The sequence below is a fragment of the Salvia splendens genome, chromosome 9, assembly GCF_004379255.2.
Source record: "Salvia splendens isolate huo1 chromosome 9, SspV2, whole genome shotgun sequence".
Lineage (NCBI taxonomy): Eukaryota > Viridiplantae > Streptophyta > Magnoliopsida > Lamiales > Lamiaceae > Salvia > Salvia splendens.
In genome coordinates, this window is record NC_056040.1 from 16,830,565 (window position 1) to 16,855,176 (window position 24,612).

Genomic DNA, 24,612 nt, shown 5'->3' on the forward strand with positions numbered 1-24,612 from the left:
CTCGTCTTTGGTCTGATGAAATAAACATCTTCGACCGGACTCGTCTTTGGTCTGATGAAATAAACATCTTTGACCGGACTTGGTTTGTGTTCTAATTTGGCGATTTTTGTCGCCGGGATCGAACTTTCCCTTGTCCTAATTCGGCGAGTTTTATCGCGTGGATCGGACTTTCCCAGTTAACCGAAGTGGTCTTATGCAGTAAACCTCTTTGACTAGACATGGTCGTCCCCGGTCTTATGAGGTAAACTTCTTTGACCGAACTTGGTCGTCCTAATTCGGCGAGGTTTATCGCGTGGATCGGACTTTCCCTTATTGCAGTTCGTTTCAGACGAAGTGCTTGTTAAGCTGAATTGCGGTCTTGTATCCTCCTTGGAAGCTTGGACTCACAATCGTTGGCTTATTGCAGTTCGTTTCAGACGGACTGCTTGTTAAGCTGAATTGTGGTCTTATATCCTCCTTGGAAGCTTGGACTCACAATAGTCTTTAATAATCGATCTAAAAAGGGGATCAGTCTTTAAAGAACGATATACCTTGGTACCATTTGTAAGAGACGACAAGCACATAGGGACAAAACACATAGAGAAAAAATGAAAAAGACGAAAGAAAAAACTTTAAACTTTTTATAAAACGACAAGTAAAAGGTACAAGTAAAAAACAAACAAATAAAAACACATACCCCTATGACCGAACTAGACACGAGACGGACTGACCGGACTTTGTCTCTTACAAGTGGAACTTCTTGAGGTTGGAGACGTGCCATGTTCGGGGTACTTGTTCTCCTGACATGTGAGTCAATTTATAAGACCCTTTGCCGAGGACTTCGGACACCCGATATGGACCCTCCCATGTGGGTTCGAGTTTGCCCAGCTTTTCTGCTCGGCTTACTTCGTTGTTTCTCAAGACGAGATCTCCCACTTGAAATTGAAGCTTTTTCACCCTTTGGTTATAATACCGGGCTACTTGCTCCTTATACTTGGCTGCTTTTATGCACGCCAATTCTCTTCTTTCTTCGGCGAGATCTAGTTCTGCTCTCAGTCCGTCGTCATTCATTTCTGAGGAGAAATTTAGGGTTCGGGGACTGGGTACGCCGATCTCCACCGGAATTACGGCTTCAGTGCCGTACACCAGGCTATACGGAGTTTCACCGTTGGAGGTTTTGGGTGTAGTTCGGTAGGACCATAGGACTTGAGGGAGATTTTCTACCCATTGTCCTTTGGCTTGTTCTAACCGAGCTTTTAACCCTTTCACCAGAATCCGGTTCGTTACTTCCGTTTGTCCGTTTGCTTGGGGATGGGAGACCGAAGTGAACCGCTGTTGAATGTTCAGCTCTTGGCACCAATTCTTGAACGTCTTGTCGGTGAACTGAGTCCCATTATCCGAGATGAGGATGTGGGGTATGCCAAATCGGCACACTATGTTCTTCCAGACGAAGTCCAATGCCTTTGAGCTCGTTATCGTAGCTAAAGGTTCAGCCTCCACCCACTTCGTGAAGTAGTCCACGGCAACGATAAGGAATTTCATTTGCCGAGGAGCTTGAGGAAGTGGTCCCACTATGTCTATGCCCCATTGCATGAAAGGCCAAGGGCTTTGCATAGTGTATAGATCGGTCTGCGGCATCCTTGGGACATTTGCATGAATTTGGCACTTCGTACACTTCTTGACGAGCTGCACTGCCTCTTGTACCATGGTTGGCCAATAATATCCCCATCTCAGAACTTTTTTAGCTAAAGCTCTGGCTCCGATGTGGCTACCGCACGATCCTTCATGAACTTCTCTGAGGATGTAGTCCGTCTCTTCTGGTCCTACGCACCGCAATAACGGCTGGAGGTAAGACTTTCTAAAGAGGACTCCTTCATGAAGTTCGTACCGAAGAGCTCGGCACGTGATCTTCCGAGCTTCTCTCTTATCCTCGGGCAATTGTCCTTGATCCAGATACTGCAAGATCGGCGTCATCCAGTTCGGCGAGCTGGATACAGAATGTACCTCGGCTTCATCAATGCTTCGATGCATTAATTCTTCCGCCTTTGAGCTCGGATCTGAGGCCAACTTACTTAAGGTATCTGCTCGGCTATTTTCCGCTCTGGGAATGCGGATTATCCGGAAATAGGAGAAACTTCGGCTGATGCTTTGCGCTTTGTCCAAATACTTCTTCATTCTCTCGTCACGGGCTTCACTTGTACCCAACATGTGATTTACTATGACTTGTGAATCACAATGGACTTTGAGAGATTTGACGAGTAGACTCTGCGCTAACTGGAGTCCGGCCAGGAGGGCTTCGTACTCGGCTTCATTATTAGTAGTGGGGAATAGGAAACGAAGTGAGTAGGTTACCTCGTGTCCGTCGGGAGCGACAAGTAAAATACCAGCTCCACTTCCCATCTTGTTTGAAGCTCCATCTACGAATCCGCTCCAGCAGTCCGGCGGCTCTACTTCGGATTCCAAGGGCTGTGCTAGTTCGGCATTGGCAGAATTCTTCTGTTCGGCAATAATAGGAATTGCTTGATCGAACTTCGCTTCTGCAAGAAAATCTGCCAAGGCTTGTCCCTTGATGGCTTTCCGAGGTAGATATTCAATTGTGTGCTCTCCCAACTCTATAGCCCACTTGGCGATTCTGCCTGATGCTTCTGGCTTGGTCAAAACTTGCCGAAGAGGTAGATCGGTTAAGACGCATACCTTGTGAGCATAGAAGTATGGCCGCAGTCTCCTTGCTGCATTTACTAACGCCAGAGCAATTTTTTCCAGAGGTTGATACCTTGTTTCTGGACCTCTTAATGCTCGGCTTGTAAAGTAGATGGGAAACTGCTTTAGGCCTTCTTCTCGTACAAGCACCGCGCTGATGGTTTGATCCGATGCCGCTAAGTATAAGAATAGTACTTCGGCTTCGGCTGGAGCAGAGAGAATAGGAAGCTCGGCTAGATAACTTTTGAGCTCGTCAAAGGCCTTTTTCTGCTCGGCTCCCCACTCGAACTTTGGTGCCTTTTTCAACACCTTGAAGAACGGCAGTTGCTTTTCGGCTGCTTGGGAAAGGAATCGACTCAGTGCGGCTAGACATCCGGTTAGCCTTTGCACGTCATGTATGGACTTCGGCATCGCCATGTTCTGAACGACTTGAACTTTTGAGGGGTTTGCCTTGAGTCCGTCTTTTGAAACCCAACAACCCAGAAACTTTCCCGAATCTACCAAAAAGGTACACTTTTGGGGATTAAGTTTGAGGTTGGCTTTCTTGAGCACGTTGAGAGTGGACTTGAGGTTGTGCTCGTACTCCGAGGTGCTTTTGCTCTTGACGACTATATCGTCAACATATACTTCGACTTCCTTTCCAATCAGGTGCCGAAAAAGCTTGTCTACCATCCTTTGATAAGTGGCTCCGGCATTCTTTAAACCGAATGGCATCTTTTTATAAGCGAAAATGCCGAAATCAGTAATGAAGGCCGTTTTTGAAGCGTCAATCTCATCCATTAAAACCTGATGGTATCCTTTGTATAGATCAAGAAAACAAAAAATTTCAAAGCCTATCAGAGCTTCTACTTTTTTATCTATGTTCGGAAGGGGATAGCAATCTTTGGGACAGTGCTTATTTAGATCGGTGAAATCTATGCACATCCGCCATCCTCCTTCCTTTTTCTTGATCATGACAGGATTGGCCACCCACGAAGGATACTTCACTTCGAATAACACATCCGCCTTCAATAATTGACGGACTTCGTCATGGATGACTTGACTTCGTTCTGCCGCAAAGAGTCTTTGCTTCTGTTTTATCGGCCGGACCGAAGGATCAATATTTAAACGATGAGTGATTACCTCGGGGGGCACTCCGGTCATGTCCAACGGAGACCATGCAAAGACGTCTTTGTACTCCTTGAGGAGCTGGATGGTTTTTTTCCCGAAGTAGAGGCGTTCCCGCGAAGCCGATCTTAACCGTTCTGGATGGATCGTCTTCGTACAGCTGAACTGTCATCGAGTTCGGCTCCGGTATGACTTCGGTCATCGCCTCTGACTCCGGCTGCTGTGATTGCTATGCTTGGTGGTGCCGATCTGACTGCTCGGCACTTCTAAGCGCAATTTGCAGGCATTCCTTTGCTCTTTTTTGGTCACCTCGGATGACCGCTATCCCTCCTTTAGTAGGGATCTTGATGGTGAGGTGATAGGTGGAGCAAACGGCCCGAACTGTGTTGAGCCAGTCTCTTCCCAGGATGACGTTGTACGGGGACCGAGCTTTTACCACGAAAAACTCAATCATCGTACTGGAGCTAGTAGGCGCTTTCCCCACCGTGATCGGAAGGCTGATAATACCTTCAGGGCGGGTGTCCTCCTGGGCGAAGCTCTTCAGGGGAAGCGGAGCCGGGCTGAGCCGAGCTGGGTCCACTTCTAGTTTGTCGAAGCACTCTTTAAAAAGAATGCTGACTGACGCTCCTGTATCCACAAACACCCTGTGGATCAGTTTGTTTGCCACTCCGGCTTGGATGACAATGGCGTCTTGGTGAGGAGAGATGGCCGGGACGGGATCAGCATCCGAGAACGTAATCACTTCGTCCTGCTTCAGCCTTTTATGCGTTGGCTCCTCTCGATTGGAGCCCCTGCGCTCTGACTTCAGGGACGACTTGGTCTTCCCGGCAGGGAGAGCGTCAATAGTCAGGATTACTCCATCATATTGCGGCTCGTCATCGTCTTCGGGATCCGGCTGCCTTTTCGGATCCTGAGGAGCGCAGTTCGCCCCTCTCTGCTTCTTATTCTTCTTTGACTGCTTGCTTTGGTATTTTTTCAATGTCCCTGCCCTCACAAGAACATCGATACCTGCAGCCAAGTTTCTGCACTCCTCGGTATCGTGACCGTGGTCTTGATGGTAGGAGCAGTAGTTATCCTGGGGTCGGCGCGCGGCTGATTTCGTCATCCGCTTTGGCTTTTCGAACAGGTCAGAGTGCAGTTCGAAAATTTCCGCTCTCGGCTTGTTCAGCGGTACGAACTGAGCGGGCGGCTTCTCGGGATTGAGACGGGGTCCCAATCTGTCTTGCACCGGAGTCCTTTGAATCCTTTCAAAGGGAGTTCGGCGAGGATGTCCCTGATCGCCAAAAGGAGTCCGGCGAGGATGTCCCTGATCGCTATGATCGGGCTTCCTCCTGTCTCCTCGGGACGATGAGCTGTCTAACGACCGTTTGCGACGGTCTGCCTCATCGGCCCGGGAGTACTGGTCCGCAATGTCCCACATTTCCTGAGCTGTCTGCGGACCGCACTCAACGAGCTTCCTGTAGAGAGCTCCGGGCAGGATTCCATTTTGGAATGCCGAGATGACAAGCAGATCGTTGAGATCGTCTACTTGCAGGCATTCCTTGTGGAATCTTGTCATAAAGTCGCTGATTTTTTCGTCGCGACCTTGACGAAATGGGGGCAGGTTTGTATTGCTTGATCTGCGAATTACAGCTTACAACACAGACTTGCTATATGATTATTTCTCTAGAGAGATTCTAACCTCTTCTATCAGATCTAAGTTCTATTTATATAATGAACTCAGATCATGGCTTGCGTCACCACCCTAAGTCGTGGATGTCGTGTAGGTTATGGCCTAAGATCGTGGGTGAAGCGTAGGTCATGGCCTACGATCGTGGCCTGAACTGACATCACGTGGTAGTGGGTGTGTTGGACATCCGGTATGGGTCCACTAACTCCTTGTTCGGTCGAATACCGAGACCGAACTGCTTTGGTTGCCGATCTGAGAGTAGAGCTTGATGCCGACCTGAGAGCAGAGCTTGATTGGTTGGCTTTTACCGAGCTGTAGGCTGAGGCCGAACTCTTTGGTAATGCCGAACTGAACTCTTGGGCTTTGGGCTGGCCGAGCTGTCACTGCTATTGGGCTTGTTTAGTACGTACCCCATCAATCGTGAAGAGAGCTTCGAAACTATATGGTTTTGGGTGTTTGGGTTGGATCATTAATGAAAGTCCACTGTTGTTTGGCTATCAAGGACAACAATAATGGTCGTGCCTAACAATAATGGAGGAATCTAGAGAAGAACAGTAGTAAGTGTTTGCATGCTAGTAATTTATTTAATTTCACTACAGAAGTTATGATGGTAGTTAGCTGCATTACTTGTTTTTTATGTTATCAATTTCCAGTCAGACATCACACTAAATGCTTAAACCAACAACAAATTTAAGCATAGGGTCCACAGTTATCAATATCAGCTCTCCCTAATTTGAAAAATCTCACAGCAGTTTGGCAGATTTTCAAGCCTAGTCTAGAGCTGAAGTGATATTTCCTGCAATGGGATGGTCGTTTTTAGCAGAAACATCGACTGCGTGTTATGGATGGAAATTTGAGAATGACTCGAGGGATTCTGGGGCGGCTCAGGAGCAAGGCAGTGAGCAGCAGAAGAAGAATCATTGTTGGCTTGAAATCTGATACTTGCAGTAGACAAGTTTTGTTGAGGTTGCTCCAGTTGGTCGTTGTGCGTGGGGACAGCGTGCTTGCAATTCATGTTCAGCAGCACCAAGATGATGCCTTCGATGCCAATACATTCCACATGTATGAAGATATCTGCAAATCAAAGCAGGTTGGAATCTTTTCTTTGCTTCTTGTTCATAGTGAAAGTTTTAGACATATTTGTTTGATTCATTGTATGTTGTAATAAGGTGGATTTTGAAGTCAAGATTTGTAGTGGAAGCTGCTACATAGCAGAACTAGCACACCAAGTTAGAGTAACATTTGCAACTATTCTTGCTGTTGGATGCAGCAGCAGCGGGTAATTTTCTTGCTCTTCACCACCCTGACCACCATTACGTTGTAACGATTTTATGTACGCAGCCCAGAAGGTACAACTGTTGCCAAATGCCTGAAAGCTTTGCCTCCTACGTGCAAGCTTCTGATAATGGACAGTGGAGGGAAAGTCATATTACAACAGATGGGGACCTCACAGCAAGGATCCAGCTCCAGAGTTTGTCGAACATTTGTGTCGTCTTTATCAGAATCCAGCAGTTCCGATCCACATATGTCCAGGCCTCAAGTCAGGAAATCTTGGTCCATGCCATCCTCATCAACAGCACCTTCAACTTCAGAGCAATCCCAGAGTGGAAATTTGTCTCCAACATTGTTCCCAAGATCGGTCATGGTGGAAACGAGAGGCCGTGACAGGTGCTTCACGTACAAAGAACTCAAGCATGCTACGGGAAGTTTTGGAGCTGATATGTTGATTGGGGAAGGTCCAAACAGTCGACTCTATAAGGGAGTTCTTGCAAACGGCCAGGCAGTGACAGTGAAGGTTCTCGGAGACTCGGGCTCCAATGAGGCTGAAGAAGTTTTTCTTCAAGAAGAGGAGGTTTTGAGTGGCCTGAAACATGAAAACATAGTTCAAATCCTTGGATATTGTAACTTTAAAGAAATGCGTGCAGTCGTTTACAGCTTAAGCGATTCAAGCCTCAAGCAAAGGCTTAACCAGTTGAAATGGTGTGAGAGACTGCAAGTTGCACTTGGTGTGGCTAAGGCGTTGGAGTATCTTCATTCGTGCCATCCTCCGATTATACATACTGATATCAACTCAGCAAATATCCTCCTTCAAGAAGATGGAAGGCCACTAGTAAGATTTATATTTCAACATTGTGATATTTCTTTCAAGAAAGATGTTCCTTTTAAGACTAATGTTTCAACAAAACAAATGGGAAAAATTTTATACAGTTTATCTTTGTAAGTACTTTAGCTTTGGTTTTCCAGCTGTCTGATTTTGGAGCTGCAATAGTCAATCTGTCGTCAGTCAGCAGATCCACTACATACAGAAGGCCGGCTCATGTAGTCGAGAAGTTCAGATACTTAGCCCCGGAGTACATAATGTATGGAAAAGTTGATGAGAAGGTCGATGTGTATGCTTATGGGATTTTGCTGTTGGAACTGATAACTGGGAAGGAAGCTACTAGAACAAATGAAGCATCAAATGAAGCAAGTCTAATTCTTTGGGTAATTAAATTTAGTTTTGAGCCAAAATGTTTAATTTTTTTTTATCACCTTATCAAGATTACTGATGAAAATTGCAGGCAAGGTCTCTGCTGACATGTGGTGTATACGAACGCCTTATTGATCCCAGCCTAAATGAAGAGTACAACGATGATGAGATGAAAGCCATGATGATCATAGCACGCCTGTGTCTCTTGCATTCGTCTTCTAGGAGGCCAACAATGAAGACGGTACATCATCTGCTGCTCTTTTGATCCTGTTAGTAGAACAGTGCCCGTTACAAAAGAAATTGGCAAATTTTAATAAGCTACTTCTGTTTCTTGGCAGATCTTAGAATTCCTCGCAGAGCCAAATCACGTGTTAGATATCCAGAAAAGGAGTGGGGATCTTCTCGTGCAAATGGATCCCGGAAATGAGAGAGACTTAAGCAGACTTGCCAAGTCGGGTTCTGGTGATGTGGCCTATAGATGATGAACTCTTGTTTCTCTTTTCGATTTCAAGTGCATACGTATGAGTGTACTGATTCATTCAGTTTTTGTCATACTTATTATCAGTGTATACTATGCTGTATCTTCTGTTGTGTCGTGAAATATGATGTCTGTTTTCTGTCGAGCAATAAGAATTTTAGCACGTTGTAGACGACATATTTCTCGTGCTAGTATTAGGACTAAAAAGAATGAAAGATTTCATACATATGCAGCATTTTCTTACATTACACAACTTATTTTGAAGAGGTACAGCGAAAACTACTCCATTGTGAATTCAAGAATTGATACACTACACAACATGAAACATGATAATTAAAGAATGAAATATTTCAAACTTATATAGATTTTTCTTCATGACTTATTTTAAAGAAAAACAAAGAATGAGACGGTAAGTAGGTGCATTTGAAGCTATACTTTTGAGGTTATACAAGTGGCATTACTATGTACTAGCTTCTGCCGGCAGCTCTCCCACAGAGAAGGGCGTTTGAAGGAATGAGATACTCGTCTCTGGTGGACTAGACCGGTGTATAGACGCGGAGATAAAACTGCTGTCCGAGGTACTGTCGAACCCAGAACTCTGACCTGAGGTTCCACATTCCTACATTGTCTAGTGCAACATAGACTGCTGTCCAAGACTTGGGATAAACCTGTGTTGAAACAGTTCCAAATATATAAGTCCCATATGCTAAAATTCAAAGTCTTGTAAGATAAAAACACAATGAAACAGTTCAAGCAAGTTCAAACAGGGAATCGAATAAATAACAAATGCAATGAGATAGTTTAGGTAAAGACTATGATTTCACTCAATTAGATGAATGGTTATGTTAACAAATAACCTTAATTTATACTAAAAATGGCACATTATGATTCTTGTACATATTCTAGCCTGTGTTGTAGAGCGGAAAACAGCATCTTGAAGATTGTACTGTTTCTTGCTATCAGGTGTCCAAGAACCTGCATCCATCCTGCAAAAATGTGGCAAAAGAAATGAGACATCTCCCTTTTCATAGTCTAATTGATCTTAACTTAAATAAATGTGGCAAATGAAATGAGATGAGTTAATAGGGAGCTTACCCTACTACAAAGAAGGAGTATCCATCAAGATGCCAGCTCTGCAAGATGTTTTCTCTGTTCTCAAACACAATCTCAACAAAGGTTCTGTAGTCAGCTCCCATCACCGCCGTGTCGTTGCGGATGTCTCGCGAGACGGCTGCTCCCGACGCGGAACACCCCGTCAATGCTGAAGTAGTCCGCCAGCTTGAGGGGGCGTGTCGGCTGCCACAAACGACACGCCGTTCACATCATAGCGCTGCTTGATATGTTGATTTGGCCGCAGTGGTACGAGCCTTGTGGATTTGGCCTCGGTCCACTCGCTGTCAGATTAGTCCTGTTACGAAAATTATAAAATTTTGTTAAAGTTAGAAAGGGGCGGACACAGAAAAATATATTATAATATAAATTTCAAAATATTGTTTTTTTAAATAAAAAAAAATTAGGGGGGGCTATTGCTCCCCTGAGCACCCGTATGTATTACCTGATGGAACGGCCCTGGTTGAGGGACCATTGGACGTCTTCGGGGGCAGGGGGAAGAGGGCCGGAGGCAGGGGATCGGGAGGTGGAGTAGTGGAGGTGAGGACGGGGGGAGGAGAAGCGGGTCGAGACGGCAATGTGGTAGTCTTGAGGAGGTTGGTCAGCGGTGATGAGGACGGAGTAGGACTGGCCTACATGGACGTCCAGCGAGGATAGCATGGTCTGCACTGTGTGCGTGCCTTCCACTTCAACCAGCTTCATGCTGTGCCCTTGGATTCTGAAATTCAGTGAGTTTCTCAATCCCACATTTGATATTCTCAGCCTCTATGTTTTCCCTGCGTACAACACACTAATTAATAAAAAAAAGTCTTCTCTGTTATACTCTCCTTGTCCACGAAATAATATCTCAATTTATTATTTTAAGAGGTCCACAATTTAAAAGTCAAACTTACTTTTTTTTTCCATTTTAGATAGTAGACCCCATAGTACTCAATTTAGACAACTTATATCGTACCTTGTTCGACTGTAAACTGAGTGTTGTTTCCACCATTCCCGTTGATGAGAACGCCGTCAGGGAAAGTTAGCATTTTCCCTGAGTCCAGAACCGACTGCAACACCTGCCATTTTCGAGACGATGGAAGTTCAGTCATTGCAACTCCAAATACAACAATGCATCATGCAAAATATTAAGATGGTGGTGCAATGATTATGAGACCTTGTGGTTGGCTTTGTACCAATCGCCGATAAGGATAGTGTAGTCGCCAGGGGCGGACGCAAAAATAAATAACGATAAGGGCTATGATTTCTAAATTTTATTTTAAAGTATATTTTTGGGTGTTTTAGCTTATTTATAAGGGCTTTTATATACTAATTTGCCTTAAATTTAGATAAATTTTAAATATTTATAAAAGAAAAAAGATTAAAAAACCATTTTGTTAAGGGCTTTAGCCCCACCCTAAGTATATATGGGTCCGCCCCTGGTAGTCGCCGTCGGGTTCGGGGAAGGGGACGGGGATTCCGGGGCGACTGAGGATGCGGATGGCGCCAAATCCACCGGCAGCTTTGCGGAAAGCGAGAGATGGGGAGTAGTAGAAGTTGCCGGTTTGATCTTTCATTTGCATTGTGTAGGTGAAGTTCTGGCCAGGAGGGATCGGACATGCTGTCCCATATACTCCGTCTTGGAACGAGTTCTTTCGTTGCTGGACCCCACTCTTGAGTCCACAGTAAGAAATAGAAAATGTGTTTATTAGGAATGGCCATTGCTTTGACTTATCAGAAGGGTGCAATTGTAATTAAGATTATTTGAAATTTTGAAAATTATTGATTTTATTTATTTAAATTAAGGATATATTGAGGAAAAGAAAGTTTAATGCTTCACTTATAAGGAAAAGAATTGACTTTGGGGAGGAAGTGTAACGTTCATGCATTTAAAGTCGAAGGGAGAATGTGATCATCAAATTAGCACGAGCAAGGTAAAAATGCAGTTAGTTAGACTTGATTGTGATAAAAGCAAATTAATTTAATGTACGGACTAGTTTATTTACTTTATGTATATTGGGCTCTGAATTATTTTGATTTTAAGAGGTCTGTGTTAATACTCTTAATACCCCTCATTCTTAAGATAAGCGAGTCATATTCCTTTTTAGAATGTCCCATTATAAGTGAGTCATTCATTTTTTTAGCAAAAAATCATCTCTCGTACTTTATTATCCTCTTACTTTATTTTCATTTTACTTCTTCACCTGCTCTATCTCATACTTTACTCTATCTACTTTGACCCTTAAAATGTATTAACTTTTTAAATTTCGTGCTAAAAAATGTTTCGCTTATCTTGTGATGGAGAGACTCCATGTCAAGCGCATCCCTAATATATTTTAGCAAACTTAGAGAGAGAAATGCCTATACGGCTATCTAGGGCTGGCAAATAGTGCGGATTGGGTCGTTATCAGGTCAACCTGATAATGACCCAACCCAATAAGGTCTAACCTGAACTCGACCTGTTAAGGAAACTGTAAATCCGAACACGAACCCGACCTGCTACCTTCAAATCCGAACACGACCCGCACCCGACACGAACCCGTTATCGACACGATATAATATGGGTTGACACGACACGATAACAACCCGAACCTGATATTGCACGATTAAAACCTAATATTACACGATTAAACCTTAATTTTTAACATAATTTACACAATTAAAATTCATTTTATACTATTTAAACCTAATTTATAAGAAATTTAAAAATTAAAGTAATATGTATTTTTTAAAATAATAATAAAAATAAAAATATTATTTCTTAATGGGTTACCCGTATCCGACCCGCATCCGACCCGAACCCAACCCGAAATTATCGGGTTCTTAATGGGTCAACCCGATAAGGACACAGATCCAATAAGACTTGGCCCAACCCAATAATTTCGTTCGAATTCGTGTCAGATTATCGTGTCGTGTCGAAAATTGCCAGCCCTACGGCTATCAATGTATATTAAAAGCATTAAGACTTAGATTGTGACAAAGCACATTCTTTACGTAACGCGCAGTCCTACTAAGGTTATATATAAATTAATAATTTATGCAGCTTGCATGCCTAATTAGACAGCCCACTTTCACACTTAATAATACCATGTAGAGGATTAATTATTGATATTAAATTAAAGGCGTGCTGTTGAAATAATCCATTTGAATTGCATATAACAAACGGGCCAAGAATTAGGCCTAATTCTGGGTAATATCTAGTGTTCAGTTTCTTGTATTAAATCCTTGAAAGTCCTAGATATGGGTTGGGCCCGCACTGTTACTATAGGAAATGGGCCAAAATGAAATCTTGAAAATGAGGTGGTTTTTGGAAGTGGGCGTGCTAGTCAAACCCAGAATTGGAACAAGATTATCTTTTTACCCCAGTGTTACTATAGGAAATGGGCCAAAATGAAATCTTGAAGATGAGGTGGTTTTTGGAACTGGGCGTGCTAGTCAAACCCAGAATTGGAACAAGATTACCTTTTTACCCTAGTCATTTTCATTTCTTCTCTTTCTCATCCCTTTACTGACTCTCTCTCTCTCTCTTGCTCCACAAAGATTCATTCCGCCTCACTATTGTCGCCGGAGGATGCGGCTTTCAGCCCGCAACGCTAATGATTTTCTAGTCTCGGATTGAGAGGGGGCTGGCTTGGTAATAGTGGATATGGGAGCTGCCGGAGGAGGCGATGTTGGAGCGGACAACCTCGAGGAAGCGGAGGGAGCCGATGGCGACGGCGGTGTAGACGGATCTCGAAGGAGACGACGACGTTGGATTGGGCGGCGGAGGGAGGAGGCGTCGGTGAGGCTGTCGCTCCACATCCTCATGATTCTGATTCAGATCTAACCACGGTGAGAGAGAGTAATGCAATTGCGTTGGGCATGGTAATCTGGACTCCATTCACGGCCAAATTTGTTGAGAAATTAGCAATAGATGAGAGGAAGGAAACAATGTGTTGAGTGATGAATTCCCCAACTGCACGCATCTCCACATAACCAAATTAGTGTTGGAGAGGAGGTGGCGCATGGTGGAGGGGGAGGGTTTTTCTAGTCCATACACATAATTTTGGCTAAATAAGTTGCAGAGAAAAATTCCAATTCAAGCTTACCGAACGTTCTAATTCATTCAAGAATTGGTGGGCCCCACCCACTCAATTAGCATCCAGTTTCAATTCTGCCCAAAGCGAAAAATGGAAACTGAACACGCCCTAGTACTACACAATTTATTCCGCGTTAATTATGTGTATCACGATTGCTATATAAATAGTTTTAATTTATAAAGATTAAAAATAATAAAAAAAGAATTTGATGAAATTGTTATAACTTACCATGAGAGGAGGAATGGCTCTGGCAAATTATTGAAAACGTTGATTATAATGTTATCGTTTGTGACTGAATATATATCAGGTCCTGGAAATTGCCCATTTATTAAAATTCCCTGAAAATGAAAAATTGGAATAAAAGTTAAATATTTATATCCACATATAATGGATATGAATACATGCATAAACGGTTTATTTCACCTTTTGTCGAATAGAATGAGATGAGTATTTTCGCTTCTTTCAATCACTGACACACTATTGCAATGTTTAACGACCCCATATAACAATTTTTTTTTAATAATCTACGTAGTGAAAACAATAGTACTACTATATATTAATCAAAACTCACATATCTATATTACACTACATTTGAAATGGTGCATGACATGCGTTAGAACGATGATAGATTTTTCTTATTTTAGATAAGACAGGTTCATATGTGCGGTTCGCATGATAATACACGAAACGAACATTAAAACCGATGATTTTATGACAAAAATAAGATCAAAGCAATGTACGTACAATCTCAAAGATTGTTATATATGCATGAATGTAGATATATATACACACATGTTGTCGAACGCCTAAAGGGTAAATGTCACCGTCCAAGTGAAGAATATGTAAGGATCCTCGGCTCTCGCGCCTCCGACCACACACAAAATCAAAACCAGGATATGCAAGATTATTACAAGGACTTGTTTACAATCGTAATGAATGAAGGAACCAAAGTTGAGGGTTGGGAGGTTGTGATTTGTGAAGGATTGATTTAAATAGGAGGATGAGAGAGAAGTTAAATTATGAATGAAGATGAACTGGAAACAGAATGGCATTAGTAGACGAGTTGAAAATGTAATGTGTGTGAGAGCATCCACAACCGTGCTCTTGCCAGCGGCACGGTTGTGGGCCCGGCCCCGCCTTTTCTGCCTGCTCTCTGGCAAGAGCACAACACCCACAGCTGTGCTCTTCCGCAAGGACGAGCACAATTCAATTAAACAAAAACATTTCCATAATATTAAAATTCATTAAAAACCACAATAAATAATACAAATTACAAATAAAATAAAAAAGACATAATTAAAATCCTAAAAATTAAAAATAACATAATTAAACTCCTAAAAATTAAAAATTACATAATTAAAATCCTAAAAATTGAGATTGAGAGAGTTGTTTAGTATAGTGTCATTTTTTGTGTTTGAAATGAGAGTATTTATAGATGAAAGTATGAATTTTGGGGTAAAAATGATGGAAAAAAAATTAAAAGTGTGAAAAAAATGGATATATTTTATTAGGAAGTGAGACAATATTTTTTTAACTAATTTTGAAATTTTCAGATTTTTTCGATTTTTTAAAAAAATAATAATAAAAAATGATAAATCAACTGGCCAATCAGAGCATGCCACATCGACGCCTTGTGCTCTTGCAGCTGGCACGGCCGTGCTCTTAGTTAAGAGCACGTCCGTGCCAGCGGCAAGAGCGCAGCGGCGGCGGAGCGTGTCCTTGCCAGCGGCAAGGACGGACGAGCAGCATTCCACGACCGTTGGGGATGCTTTGAAATCGACAAACAAAAGGCGTCAAGGAATAGATAGATAGCGTAGCGGTGGGTTCAGACTACCAAAACCATATCCCACATCCCAATTGTACAAATATCTTAGCACAACGTACAAATAATTATTGCATTGTATGCACATCTAGAATTAGCTATACCTCCCGTGTTGGATTATTTAATTCCTAATTCCACGCACCATAACGAATTAACAATGCCAAAAGCAATAATATTTTAGTAAATACACATAAATTAATAATCTTAATTAATATTTTAGTCATTTGGTTATGGGAGTGTTTAACATATATCATTACACAACTTTTATATCAGATTCAACAGAATTCAGTTTAAAACAATATCCAATGACATATATTGCACATAAAATAAAATGACAAATAAGTTACTGGACACATCTAGATTAGAAGTGAAGCGATTTCACAGGAGACTTCTCATTTTGATTTTATGTGTGATATTTTAGAGTCTTTAAAATATTGTTACATTTTATTTTATTTTCATTAGGGTTTCGTGCACTCCTATGATAGGGGATCTTGATTTTTTTGTACATAAGTGCGTTGTATATAATCCTGAAAAAATATGTTATATATATTTTAGAATTGTATATGTATAAATATATTTGTAAGTCAATAGCATTTTATCCCAAAATCTCCTATCGGTGTTTAGATAATGAACAAGAATTAATTAAATTTCCACTATCTATATTTTGATCTAATGAATCACACTTTAGTCTTTTAATTTTAAGTATAAGATTTGTTTTCACTTTAATCCTATATTATAGTATTCCCTTTATCCCTAATAATTTTGCCACCATATAACTTGACATGAGTTTTAAGAAATGTAATAGAGTGTGGTTTGAAAAAGTTAGTGGAAAGTGGGTCCTACTTTTATATACTTTCTCCGTTCATGATTAAATGCATAATGACTGACACGTGTTTTAAGAAATTATTTGATTTTATGTACTAATAAAGTGGATAGAAAAGTTAGTGGAATGTGAGACCTATATATATTAGTTTTATATTCAAATATGAGTAAAATGAGTTAGTAGATTGTAAGGTCCATTTACCAAATATAATAAAAATGAAATGAGACATTTATTGGCGGATATACGAAAAAGAAAAAAATGGGACATTTATTGGCGGACGGATGGAGTATTAATATTAAAATATGAGTGAGAATGATTTAGAGGAATGCGAGGTCTACTACCAAAAATGATACTCCTCTCTCTCTGTCCCACAAGAATATCTTTTTAGTGCGTCCCACAAGAATATGTACTTTCTAATTTTGAAACTTTTTACTCTCAAGTGTGACTCATTCTCCACTAACAATACTTTTATTACTTTTTCTCTGTATCTCTCTCTTACTTTACTCATTTTACATTAAAACTCATGTCAACCCAAAATGCATATTCTTTGAAGACGGAGAGAGTAATAGAAAGTTGTTTGAAAAAGTTAGTGAAATATTGGTCCTACTTCTATATATTAATTTTATATTAAAATGTGAGTTAGTGGAATGTGGGGTCCACTGCCAAAGTGAAAACGAGTTTTAAGAAATATAATAGAATATGGTTTGAAAAAATTAGTGGAATGTGTGTCCTAGTTTTATATATTAGTTTTATATTAAAATGTGAGTGTAATTGAGTTAATGAAATATGAAACTACCAAAACTGATAAAAATAAAAGGTGATAAATTTTTGGAGACGAATGAAAATAGAATTAAGTGACAAATTTTTAAGGGCAGAGGGAATATTATATTTTGATCTAATGAATCACATTTCATTTTAATTTTGATATAAGATTTGTTTTCGCTTTGATCCTAGGAGTATTATTTTATGTTGAAGAGGAAAATTAATAATTTCATGTATTAATAAATAGTGAGACCACCCTAAAAATAAAAATAAAAATACTAGTAAGACTTATACTATTGTTTATTGGACAGCATGGTAGTAGTAACTAGACGTCACCAAACCGAACCGAACCGGCTGAACCGGCCCGGAACCGTCACCGGAACCGTCGGCGGCGGTTCGAACCGTGACCGGAACCGCCGGTTCCACCGGGCTGGTTCAGGTTTCAATTCTAGGCGAACCGTAACCGCCGGTTTCGCCGGTTTCCAACCGCCGGTTCGGCGGTTCCCGACAACTTTTCAGGCCTATTTCCGACCTAACAATAGGCTTTTCAGAAACCGGTCAGAAACCGCCGGTTTTTGTCAGAAAACCGTTGACGAAACCGGCGGTTTCCACCGAAAAACCGGCAGTTTACGCGTGAAACCGGCGGTTCCGGCTGAAAACCGGCGGTTCCGGCGCCAACGCGGCACTAATGATGTCGACCTCGCTTCTGCCGCTCCCCTCCGACCGCTCTTCCTAGAGGTAATACCCCTGAAACTTTTAGATTTCTTCGTGCTTTCCTTCTCCTTTTCAAACCTCTCTTTTAGCAACGCATGATTTGTCCACATGAGTTTAGATATTAAGCCTAATTTTTACCTTTTACTTATGTTTGCCGGATTTTCAAAATTTCAAAATTTGAATTTTTTTTTAAAATTTAATCACAATTTTCCCCTATAAATACCCCTCCTCTTCATTTCTACTCACCTCATTCTTGTGTTAATAAGAATTTCTCTTCTCAATCTCAATTTCTCTCTTCTCCATCCTCATTCTCTCAAGTTGTTTACGTTATTTGCGCTCATAATTTACTCACGTTGTTCACGTTATCATCTTCACACAATCACACTATTCTCTATTCTCCACTTTCAATTTTCATAAATATCATGTCTTCATCTCGTCGTGGTGGTGATCGGGGCAAAGGAATTGCCCAAGATCAAAGTGATACTCGTCGTCGACGTGCCCCTACTAGAGCACAAGTTGCGGAGGAGGTGGGAAGGCGAGCCGCTCTTCGAGCTCAAGTAAGTTCTAATATGTTTTAGTTTTTTTGTTAATTCATTTTTATTAAATTTATAATTTCATTTTTCATCATCTATGTGTCTATGTGTTTTATTTTTGTGTTAGTATTTTTACTTAGTTGTATAATTTTCGTAGGAGGAAAAAGATCGAAATGCGGCCTTGTTACTTGCCCTCGCCGCCGACGACGACGACCAACAAGGGGCATTCACATTCGGCTTCGCGTTTCGAGTACGATGTGAATCTATCGTCGGACGAAGGCGGTGATGGATCGCATCAATTCCCCCCTTCTAGCACCGGTCAAGTAGGCGAAAATGATGATGAGGAGGCCGATGCTCCTCCTCCTTCCGCAGGACGACAAAAGAAGAAGATGCCTCCCAAGTTGAAATCCGATATTTTCACCAAACATTACAAGAAGGTCCCGGTGGTAATTTCAAATCCTAATGATCCGACCACTACCGTGGAGACAAGTGAGTTCAAAGCATACTGCAACTATTGCGATAAAGTCTATCCATTTGGAACCGGTGGGGGATTTGGTACTCTCCATCGCCATTTGAAGTCAAAACACCCCGTGGAATATGGGCATACTAAGTCCCAAAGCCAAATAAACTTCCCCTACGGCTCATCGTCTCAAACAGGTACGCCTCTATTTAAATATGACCCCAAAAATGTTATCGATGCTATGATAAGATGGGCGGCAATGAAACATTTGCCGTTCAATTTTTTTAATGACAAAAAATATGAAGTTACTATGCAAACCTCTTTTAATGTTGCTACAAAAAGAATTCTCCCTCTACTGCTCAAAGATCTAACAATCGTCAGTTTTTTGACAAAAAAAGAGAGGTTGGAAAATTTCTATCCACTTTGGGGCACAAAGTTAATATTTGCTCCGATGTGTGGACGGATTCTTTCCAACGAAATTCTTACATGGGAATTTCATGTCATTTTATAGACAATAGTTGGTCTTTAAATAAACGTTTAATTGGTTTTAGACAATTTCCTTCCTCACACACCGCACAAGCAATTGCATCTCTAATTATTCAAGTTTTGAATGAGTATGAGTTATGCAACAAGATATTTTCGGTTGGTTTTGATAACGCAACCGCTAACACCGCAAGTATATCCGATTTAATTGCGGCTTGCTCCCCGGTGATAAGTGGTAAGTATTTTCACCAACGATGTATTTGTCATATTTTAAACTTATGTGTACAAGATGTTTTGTCTTTATGGCAAAGACATATTCAACCTATTACTACAGCTGTATCCTTGATTTACTAGAAGCCTCAAATTGGCAAGGCGTGGAAGAAGTATTGCCACTAGAAGAAAATAAGGTACACAACTTTTACTTTAGACGTGTCTACTAGATGAAACTCTACATATGATATGTTGCATTCTACATTAGAGCATATAGAATATTTGGTTGATTTTTATAGAACTTACCATGTTGATGATTTATATCTAACATCTTCTTGTTGGGATCAAAGCATGAGCTTATTTAAATTATTCAAAGGTTTTCGAAATGCCACTGTTGAGTTATCGGGTGTATAATAGCACATCCGTTCGTGTTTTAGAACATTCCATGATCATATCACTTGGTTTTAAAACTGCAATGAAAAATTCCACACACAATCTTGAGTTAATGTGTGTTTTATATTACATGGTTGAAAAATGACTCAAGTATTTCAATGAGATCCCAACTGTTTTTTTGCTTGCCAAGGTTTTGGATCCAAAGTGGAAACTAGTTGGTACTTTCAAAATTTTAGAATTTTATTACAACAATTTGGCTTCTATTGATCTTGAACCACTCCGAGCTTTGCAAACTGACGAGGACGACGACAACTACATAAACCTAGCCCAAACATTCCAAATAAACCTCCCCCACCTCCCAAGCCTCCAAAGAAGTTTTGAGTTCGACTTGCGGGCTCTCTTTCACGATTACGAAGCCAAGTATAACACTACCCACCAAGTGAGACCTAGACCCCTCTGTCAAACACATAACTTTGGCTTCTTCCAAGTTAATGACCCCGACGCCCAATCCTAATTGGCGGACCTATACGGCTTCAGCAGCGGAGGAAGGACGGCAAATTCGACAAGTGAGTTAGATTTATATTTTGACTCACACTTTTCATTCAATGAGGAAGAAGGAGGTCCCGTTCCCCAACAAATCGACATCCTAGATTGGTGGGGATCACACGAGAAAGATTTTCCCATCCTTGCATCAATGGCCAAGGAGATCTTTTCGGTTCCGGCTTCCACTGTCGCCGTCGAGTCCGCCTTTAGTGTTGGAGGCAACGTCTTGGACGACAGAAGAAGTAGACTCACCGGGCAAAATATGGAAGCCACCATGTTACTTGATGATTGGTGCTCCGCCGAAATTACAGACCAAGAACCGGATTGGGACAATCAAGTAGTACAACCCGACCAAGACTACTTCCCCGACGAAGAAGAGTAGGCGCCAATTCCTCCGATCAAGCCAAAAAGGTAAGCAAGGTAAGAGAACTACGTGGACTTTGATTCCAAAATGCAATTGGGCATTGAGGATACGTAAGCATCTCAACTTAAATTTTAAATTTAAGTTGAGCTCGAGTCCTTTTCCTTTATTTTTTTTCTCCCCTTTGTTTCGAATATGTAATTTGTAAATTGTAATCAAGACTTTAAGTCTTTTGTAATTTATAATTTTTAAGTTGTAATTTGTAAATTTTAAGTTGTAATTTGTAATTTTAAAGTTGTAATTTGCAATTTTAAAGTTGTAATTTGTAATTTTGAAGTTGTAATTTGTATCAATAAAATTGCATTTGAACATCGCTTTATTCTAATTTTATTTATGCAAATATATTTACATATTTTACTTGAATTACAAATTTACAAAATTACAATGTAAAATAATAAAATGAATCGCCGAACCGGACAAACCAGCCCGGAACCGGATATGCACCGCCGGTTCTGGCGGTTCACGGTTCAGTAACCGGAACCGCCGAACCTTGGCCGGGCCGGTTCAGGTTCACGCCTTTCTTGAACTGGAACCGGCGGTTCCGAACCGTGAACCGCCAGTTCCCAAACCTTGGTAACGTATAGTAGTAACTTATAATCAATCAGGAGTGAGACGATTGGGATTTGGGATTACGCGTTTGACAACTTGGACATTGATGAGATATACTACTATTATATTCTTAATTTGACTTGTATTTCAACTTGCATTTTATAAGTATCATGGAGGTTATATCTCAATTAATATATGTAAATAATATAAGCTGAAGCAATGGAACTTTCTTAAATCTCTGTGGCTATATATCGTATGCTTTGTCCAGTTTTTTGTGCTGACTTTTCTTTCCATTTAAAATACTCTATAAACATTTGTATTTGTACGTTTTTGTGTCTTAGTTCACTTTAAACATTTAATTGTCGTGATGAATATATATAATTAAAACATTTATCATCATGGGATTGGACATGGAAATCAATTAATATTTGAATATTTTTTAGAAACAAATACTGCAATTTAAATATATTATTTTAAGTTGCAAGTCCACCTAAATATTCGGTTCATTATACTTATTAAAGTTAATTACAGTGTTTTTTTATAAAATGATCTCTCATTACACTTAAATTACTAATTTAAGTATACCAAAAAATCAATCTCAAATTTACGACTTATAATAAAAGTGCGACTAACATAAGATAAAGAGAGTATAAACATACATTCAAATATTTGATTCTCAATTTTAAAGGAGAAAATTTTAAATTAGTTGAATAATACATGAAACTATACCCAACATGTTTACATAATAAACATATAATAATACTCTCTCCGTTTGCGAATAGGAGTCTCGTTTTTCTATTTTAGTTCGTCCACGAATAAGAGTCTCGGTTCACTTTTACTATAAATAGTAATAGAGTCTCACATTCCACTAAATCTTTCCACTCACATCTCATTTAAATCTAATACGGAGTATATACAAGTGAGACAAATATTCCACTACCTTCTTTCTATCCATTTTTCTTAATATTTTTTAAAATATATATCGCCATGAAAAATGAGACTAATAATGGTGGACGGATAGAGCATAACGTAACACGATGATTGCATAATTCAAAGTTCCAGACACCTAAATCCAAATTCCAAATGTAGGCCATAATTCAGAAGTTTTGAATAAAAAATAAAGAAAAAGGTTTGTTCTCAAGTCTATCAAGTAGCACATCACTAAACTAATCTGCAAATGTAAAGCGACCAAGCTCCCAAGTTCCACGTATTTAATCTGTGTTTCTTTATAATTTCTTTTGTTTTAATCTTTTATAAACAAATATTTTATTGAATGTTACAGAGTATATCATTATCAAATAATTTTGAATAGAAAATGAATATTACGATATTAAAAATTGTCCTCTTACATCTTTGTTGGTTTTGTCATAATTCGTTTATTCAATTATAATTATGAATAATTAAATATGTTTTTATTAAAAAAATTTATACTACTCCACAATTTACTCTAAATTAAATACCTCTATTTTGGGCCTCGTCGCTCTCCTATGGGCCAATTAATCAATAATACGAAAACAAGAAACGTAGTTTTGTGGTGGATTTTATTTCAATCTCTCAAAGGGATCAGGCTAAAAAACATTTCGATTCGCGCGTGTATCTTTTTTTCTCTCTTTTTAGTTTGTATATATATAATTTGTTATGTGAAATTAAGCTTAGAAACCATGTTAAATTAAAAAATAGAAAAAGTTGTAGGAGTAATATTTTATTTAATCATTTGCAAAGCATTTTCCGTAGCCCCAGGAAAAGTGAGTATGGAAAGATAAACAGAGTGCGGCTTACGGTTTAGAAAGCATATTAAAATAAAAGTAAAAAATGCTGTGTATAGTAGTTTAGTTTTGTTAAAAATATTCAGTTAGTCGTTATGCAAACCATTCCCGCAGCCGCGGAATTAAAGACCAAAGTAATTAAATAAGCATAAGCGACTTAATACACTAATCAGATATTAGAACACGGACTCCCTAATCATTAACCATATGCACAATAAGCTGCTTATTTATTATGGTATCATTAATGAATTTTGATGATAAATTTTTATAGGTATAGTATACTCCTATTTCAAAAAAAATGGAATCTAGCTCAAAAGCCGTATTTTCGTGGATAATAAAATTATAGCTCAACTTTTAAATCTTTTGGTCGCAGGTGGCTTTAAACTTTCACAATGCCCGATAACGTTGGGCGCCTCGCGATATCTGACATTCAGAGTGTCCGCCTATACGCCCAATAGCCCCACCCCAGTTTTTGTCAATAGCCCCAATTTTGTTGTCCATAGCCCCAAAATTTTGTGTCCGCCACTATAGTGGACACCTCCAATAGCCCCAAAATTTTATAATCAACTTTTATTTTATAATATTTCAAGTAATTATGAACAACTTTATCGGGCTATATGTAATTAGAAGAAGCCGACTATACGAATTAAAAATAAAAATAAAAATAAAAATAAAAATAAAAATAAAAATAAAAATAAAAATAAAAATAAAAATAAAAATCAAAATAAAAATAAAAATAAAATAAAAATAAAAATAAAATAAAATACAAATTAAAATTAAAATTAGGATTACACACTAAATTATATTTAAAATTAAAATCACACACTACATTGAATCTAGTACAAATCACTATCAAGTTTACACAACGCCACCACCTCCCCTACGTGCCCACACTTCTTCAATCAAATCGGCCTGCATTGTGTTATGTGATGTGGTCCTGCGCATATCAGCGAAGCGTTGGATCAAATATTCATTGCTCCGTGGTACGCCCATCTGGATCGGAGCGGAGGCGACACCGTGACTTGTACTTGCACCCTCTTCCGGCGCCCATCGCTCTGCCGCAAATCCTTCATCTTCTATTATCATATTATGCAATATGATGCAGGCTAACATAATATTCGCGACATCATCTTCGTGCCAAACTCGTGCCGGACACCGTATAATAGCCCACCGCGATTGGAGGACACCAAAAGCCCGCTCAACGTCCTTCCTAGCACTCTCTTGTTTGCGCGCAAAATATTGTTTCTTCGGTCCTACCGGTTGGCGGACAGTCTTCACGAATACGGGCCACCGCGGATATATTCCATCTGCCAAATAGTAGCCCCTACTGTACTGCGTACCGTTGGCTACGAAGCTGATTTCTGGCCCCTCCCCCCCGGCACTCCTCGTTGAAGAGAGGCGACGACTGAAGAACATTGATGTCGTTGTTCGAACCTGCCACGCCGAAATACGCATGCCAGATCTTCAGTCGGTAGTCCGCAACGGCTTCCAGTATCATCGTTGGATGTTTGCTTTTGAATCCAGTAGTGAACTGGCCTTTCCATGCCACGGGGCAGTTCCTC

The 24,612-nt window shown here is 40.1% G+C and overlaps 1 protein-coding gene and 1 pseudogene across 1 annotated transcript; one reads left to right on the forward strand and one right to left on the reverse strand.

The window, feature by feature from the left end:
• Nucleotides 1-6,130: 6,130 nt before the first annotated feature.
• On the forward strand, nucleotides 6,131-8,578 carry LOC121746972 (probable serine/threonine-protein kinase PBL21). The gene is made up of 6 exons (XM_042140944.1): nucleotides 6,131-6,545; nucleotides 6,625-6,734; nucleotides 6,797-7,565; nucleotides 7,700-7,939; nucleotides 8,017-8,166; nucleotides 8,264-8,578. The coding sequence occupies exons 1-6, from the start codon at nucleotides 6,297-6,299 to the stop codon at nucleotides 8,405-8,407; spliced, it is 1,662 nt and encodes a 553-aa protein (XP_041996878.1). The 5' UTR covers nucleotides 6,131-6,296; the 3' UTR covers nucleotides 8,408-8,578.
• A 19-nt stretch (nucleotides 8,579-8,597) lies between these two features.
• Nucleotides 8,598-15,617, reverse strand: LOC121749221 (annotated as a pseudogene).
• Nucleotides 15,618-24,612: the final 8,995 nt, after the last annotated feature.